At 33.1% G+C, this 6,790-nt stretch overlaps 1 protein-coding gene across 1 annotated transcript; it reads right to left on the reverse strand.

Annotated features, from left to right (window-relative positions):
- Positions 1-1,848, reverse strand: MYB69 (myb domain protein 69). The gene is made up of 2 exons (XM_088945999.1): positions 1,394-1,848; positions 1-997 (listed from the first exon to the last, which is right to left on the reverse strand). The coding sequence occupies exons 1-2, from the start codon at positions 1,545-1,547 to the stop codon at positions 168-170; spliced, it is 984 nt and encodes a 327-aa protein (XP_088802125.1). The 5' UTR covers positions 1,548-1,848; the 3' UTR covers positions 1-167.
- Positions 1,849-6,790: the final 4,942 nt, after the last annotated feature.

Genomic DNA, 6,790 nt, shown 5'->3' on the forward strand with positions numbered 1-6,790 from the left:
AGAACAGTATTCTAATTAACTCATAAATATATATGAACCTCATCACCATTTCCCTTGGAGGAACTGAAATGCTTTTCCATGTTCAGCCATATAAGTTGAGATAAAATTATACAAAAAAGAAATTTAGGAGTTGATTAACTTAAAAAGGATTTTACATGTATCAGTAATTAAGAAGAGATGCCCACACCAAGAAAGTCTATGAAGGGCACATCTTTGTGTTTGGAGTCATCTCCTTGCTCTGGATCTGTAGTCATTCTAAACTTTGGTGTCAGCCCATTATCTCCAAATCTCACCAACTCAGTACTCTTGATCATTTTGTTATTCTCATAACTATGATCACTCTGGTTAGGGCTCCCATGCTGATTATAAGTAAACCCCTTGTAGTTAGGAAGCAGTGGTACACTGAAGTTCCTGCATCCGCTGTAGAGAGAGGAATTAGTATAGCAGCTATAGCGAGGTTGCAGATGAGAAGTATGTGAGCTCCCCATAATGCAGCAACTAGAACTGAAGTAATCCCTCCCTCCGCCATGAAAAGTATCTACTGACTGTGTGCTGGTTGTATTCATTGAACTCGAAAATACCCAAGTTTGGGAGGAACTCGATGGGGATACTTCAAAGACCCCATCTTTTCCATGACTTTGGAATTCAAGGAACTCACTACTGTTGAACTGGAATTCTTTGGACTGGTTCTCTATTTGGGGTCTTGAACACTTTCCGTAGTCATGAGAGGAAGCACTGGAATTTCGAAGAAAAAAGTTTTGGCAACCCCTCTTTCCATAGAGCTTAGACCGCTCTCTGTGTTTTCTAGCCATGATAACATGCCAGTGATTCTTCACAGCATTGTCAGTTCTACCAGGGAAGAGACGAGCTATCAAAGCCCACTTATTTCCATGAATGCGATGAGCTGCGAGAAGCCTTTCTTCCTCTTCCTCTGTAAATGGCCTTCTGTTAATTCTCGGGTCAAGTTGGTTAAACCATCTTAATCTGCAACTCTTCCCTGTGAATCAAAAAATATAAAATAAATATATATAATATTATTTAGGAAATTACAAATAAAACGACCATTTATTAGTGATTTTGAAATTTTAGGTGGGAGGGGAGAGGGAGGGAATGAGATAATTTCTTTTATTAGTAGATGGGGAAGTGGGATATTAAACTTCATATTTGTTTATCATGGAGTTGAACAAAAAAAAAGAAAACAAAAGAAGAAAAGAAATTTGTTTATTATGGTGCAACGGATATAATTCTACCAAATTGATCCTCAGAGGTAATTTAAAGGTTGAAAGGATGTTTAAAGTTGAATTTTAATTAGTATCCAACTGTAATTGAGCTTTGAAATTAAAGGGAGGAAGGGGGGAGGGGGAGAGAGAGAGAGAGAGAGTCTTCTATGTACCAGATCTTCCTTGAAGCTTCTCTGCTATTGAGTTCCAGTTCTGGGGGCCATATTGCTCGACAAGCTGCCGGAGTTTCTCATCCTCGGCAGGTCTCCAGTGTCCTCGAGGACAAGTCTTTCCATCATCACTTGCTCCAGATCCTGAGTCCTCCATTATCAATTAAATCCGTGGCCACAGAGCTGCAGATTATCTTCCAATAAGTAGAGACCTAGACAATATAATTTATGGCAACAAGAGAATTAAGGAGGAAGAAGAAGCACCCAAAGAAGAAGAAGAAGAAGAAAGTGGGTTGGTTTGTGGGTTGCGGATGAGAAGTCACTTTTGTGGCTTTGCCTAATACGATGAGACTATATATCTGTAGAGATACTGATACTTTTTCTTGCTTTTCTATTGGCACATAATTAACCTTCACTATCAATTCCCACCTATTTGCAAACTTCACTAACAATACTCTGTCTTTCATATTGCTCATATTGAGAGATATATAATAAAGGGAATAGAAAACTATTTTCAGGTATGCTGTTTTATTGAATCAAACGGGTTACCTTATTATTTACATGGCAGTTCAACACAAACGTATTCAGGCAATATGTAATTTATTGAGGTTGCCTATTTGAGATCTTCTTTCTTTGGAGTAGTTTATTGAATACATATAAAAGGCAAGCTTATTAATTACTACAAGGAACTGCATGCGGGTTGTTGACACGGGAATGATCATATTGTTCGTAAGTAGTAAGCTTTAATGCACCCCCATGTGTTGCAACAACTAGGCGATTTCTCATGTTTATGTTTCGAAACAAACCCCTCTTCAAATTAATTAAATACAATGTGGTGCAACTAACTGTGACTACATCTTCTGAAGCTTAATTTCATTGGTTCACGAAATTTCCCATCTTAGTGTAAATGCATGTGGAAGATCGTCCATTTGAGTGTGCTACATTAATTAGTTATTACCAAATTATTTAATTCATTTTAGGTTGGAAATAAGTTATTTGAAAAGATTATCAAGAAACTGTTGTGGCAGATGTAACTTTGTCAATAATTGATATATTTAGTCTATATGTAATTTATGCTTTTAATAAAAAAATTAATTATTCTATAATTTTTAGAGAACAGAGAGAGAGAGAGGGGTGCAGTATGTTGTAATATAATAGACTGTTTATGACAAGTTGAAGTAATAACTATAAGGCTTTATAATTAAGAGCATGCATACTTATATATCTTGAGGTGAGGAGTCTCTTTTATGAAGGGTAGGGCTTTGGGGCCTTCAATATATTTTATTTTATACTCTTTGCTTTCTTCCCTCTCTCACCTTATTTTAGTAAGGTTGCCTTTGTTAGTTATCACTAACCAAGAAGGGAAGAAAATAGCCAAATACTAACCCAAACTGTCAAAACTGGGCTAATTTTCCTACCTAGCTATAATTGGCACTGATATCTTAACTTTGGTTTTTCTTTTGCCTATTAATATTGGTGATATATAGTTTAATTATAAATGGGTAGTAATAAGAAGGAAATTCGTCTGCATCAGTATATGACGTGTCTGCTACCTTTTTACTCTTCCATTTTATGTATTTGCTGAACTCTTCTATCAATGATGTAACCTTGATAGACAATTTATTCTTTGATAGTCGTATTAATTGTTTAGATGTTACTCCAAATACACTTCATTTAACTACGCCAATTACAACATGAGAAGGACTCTAGGGGCACAAATTTGATCTCTAAAAAGAGGTAAGGTCCCTAGTCATTTTCTTATGTCCTTGTTACAAGTTTTAAGCAGTGAATATTAGCCTTAAGTCGGTCCAAATTCTATTTAGCACGACATCAAGTTAAAAAAAATGGGCAGCCCGTCTTTATTTTCTTGAATTCCATATAGATGGCGAGTCAAAGGAAGAAACATTTACATTATAATAATACAATAGTAAAACGATTTCTTAACAGAATGAGACACCATAATCCACGAAATCAAATTCTTCTTTTTGCCACTACAAAAAAAAACACACACACACACACTATTTAAAAATAGCTTATCCTACACAGCAAGTCAACAGCCATCGTCATGATCATCATTTATCATTTCTGCTATTGTTATATATATATTACACTTATTTTGTTTGAGTAGTTTAGACAATACATGCATACGCTCATCAATGACCTTTCGTCAGCTCATTTAAGAAATTTTAAAAGGGTTTCCCTTAATTGGAATAAGAGGTGTCTCCCAACCATCTGATGAGCTACTAATCTCTCTCTCTCATATATTATGGGTTAATTAGGAAATGGGCAATTGAACTGTTGGTATAAAATTAATTCTATGGCCATTCATCCACTGCAGAAATATCTTATGCCGGTTACATTTGCATGTATATCTTTAATTAAAATGCAATAGAGTATATGAATGCTGGTATGTTGTTCTATAATTAATTGAAATAGTAACCAGTCATCATCAATACATTGGATTATGACAATTTTTTTTTAACCAAGGTTCAAAGTATCGAAGCGTATTGGCTTGTGTCGGTGCTTTTTTTATATTTTATTTTTTTTTAAAAAACCGGTTTAGAAGAATCAGTTTAAGTCTCGGATATCCTCTGAATCATAGTCTGACCCAATACAACTCCTATAAAAACGTATCGGAAAGTTCCTGACACGATATGTATCAATCGATTGATACGTATCAATATTTTGAACCTTGATTTTAACATATCATATATTAACTAAGTTATTTTAGAAGTCAGATTTTAGTTGCTACCATCATTAGTTTTTTCTTTGGGGTGTCTGTGTTCATGTTGATGATACCAATATTTTATAGTTATATTCAAGTGCATGAAATTAAAAAATTGCAAAATCAAATCACAGGAAACGCCAACAAGTTTGAGCAAAAGAGTGACAGCTTAGAGCTCAAATAGAGATCACTAACTTAAATTGATGAATGAAGTATAGTCATTTTCTTTGTAAAAATTAAATAAAACCTATACCTCCACTATGTTGAACATAAGATATGTTAAAATACCTTTGGTTTTGCTGAAAACGACTCAGAACACTACAATATCTTAAAGCTTATACTGCTTCATGATTGAAAACTAATTGTTTTGAATATGAATATAAAAATGCATTTAAAATTTTTGGGGTGATCTTCTACCAGTAAATGAAAGGAACATGTCATAAAAACTGGGTGGTCTATTTAGAGCCTCACTAACAAGTAACAACCATATATTTTGTTATCCTAACAAGGTTTTCCTTCGGGATATAGAGAAGAAATAATCATATTAGTATATTAATAGTGGGAACAAAACTTAAACCACCCCAGTTAATTAGACGGCCAGAAGATTGACTCAATTGAATCCATGAGTTTAAATGAGATGTTAGTCAATGTGAATTGTTTTACTTTTGAGCTCCAAAAACAAATTAAATCAAAACCATTTGGCTTGAAAATATTTGGGTTCTTAATACAAAATTACAGAAAACATGTTTTTAGTTGTATATGTGTTTTTTGTTTTCAAAATTGAACCAAAAGATATGAACTTGAATTTTGTTGCTTAAAGAATATGATTCATCTGGTAATTTGATATTATGTTCATGAATCATATAGATCTATACTCCAAAACTTAATTTTGTTTCAAAAACATTGATTGTTATTATAAAATAAAACCAACTTGTCTTTCTTTCTCAAAACAAAGCATTGTTTAAGAACATATTTCGATTTTCTGTTGATGTGGCAACTTTGAAAACAAATAAAAAAAAAAAAAAACCATTCATGTCATAAAAACACCTCCTTAGTGACTAATTTTTTGAGTTTATATGTTGAAAACAGCACTACAGTAGTTTCGAACATTTTGTACATTAAATCAAAATTTCAACCAATCATGTTAAAAGGCATCATCACATGGTCTACTTACTCTTCATTGATTCACATTACACAAGGTACATATGATTTCATGTTTCATAATGTATACTTATCATTAAAGATTTTAACAATATTAAAGATGTCACCGATCTATTCATGTTGAGTTATGTTACAATAATTCCATAGAATGCATCAAATAGATTTTTCCAAGAATAATAAATCACTTTAAGGGCATGCACCCTATTATCCAGGACAACTGACCTATTCATTGGAGGTTTTAAAGCACTTATATCCAATGGTATATATACACCCATGGAGAGAACAAGTCCAATTAGCATATTCAATAGTTCTCTCTCTCTCTTTCTCTTTCTCTCTGTCTGTATGTATATGTGTATATATATATCATGGAAGACTAAAAGAAAATAAAAGAAAAAATTAAATATTTTTCATAAGAAGACTATACATGTTGACACAACTCTGTGAACAATATATTTTGTTATTGTTTTAAACATGTATGCACTGTCAGGTATGGCATAGGACAAAAATGCTATCTAGATCCAAGAAATGTCAAAATGAGGTTTCTTCCAACACCCCTATTTATGCATGATACCCAATGCAAAATTTGGTGTTTCCATTTCAAGTTGAATCTGCTCTGTCAAATACATTTTATCATGGATAAAATATCCTTACAAATCGATACTCAATCTTTTTTTTGGCTTTTTAGCTTTTTTTTTTTATATAATTTTAACAGAATGAGAGTGATTGGAAGAGCAGTCTTCCCAGCAAACTTAGAAAGCCCCCATATCCCGCTATTGATCGTATCAATATTTTGATCCTTATATTTATAAACATTAAGGTTCAATCGCGTATATATTGTACTTATGTGGTAGCCATGCAACAAGAAAACTACAAAACAAGCTCTAAATGTTTAGAGAAAGATGTACAGAGTTCAAAATGCATGGCTGCAAGTGAAAGCTTTGCAGCATTGAATAAGCAGAGATAACATGAAACTAATATACATGCAACAAAAATATCTCTCAATTATATTTCTTATAGAATTAGACATGATCAAAACGAATTGTATCAACTCTCAGATTTATTCTTTTGATGCAAAATTAAGATATTACCAGCAGCAATATAATAGTATATATTCTTCTTTCCTTTTCTTTAATCACTTTCCTTTACATAATTATCAACCACAAACATCTTATTCTGAGGAAAACTTAATTCTTCTTCTTCCTTTGCTGTAAACATCGCATTCAAGGCACATGATTGAGTCAAACAATTAGAAAGTATGGACCATATAGGTTGTAGCAGCTCTTTTGCTGGTTCAGGCCGGTTAACTGGTTGTTGTTGGTCGTTCTGATTCATGTATTATTGATTGAGTGGTATTTATTAAGTACGTAGGCATGCATCATTAAATTCTATCAATTAATTAGTATCCGATCCAACTAAAAAATTATATATATATAACGTGTAGATGTATGTCTCTCCATGTGAATGACATGCATAGCCATCACCATGCATACGTGGATGGCACTATACAGCCACTA

The sequence above is a fragment of the Nelumbo lutea genome, chromosome 5, assembly GCF_056320005.1.
Source record: "Nelumbo lutea isolate HS-2025 chromosome 5, American lotus-T2T, whole genome shotgun sequence".
NCBI lineage: Eukaryota > Viridiplantae > Streptophyta > Magnoliopsida > Proteales > Nelumbonaceae > Nelumbo > Nelumbo lutea.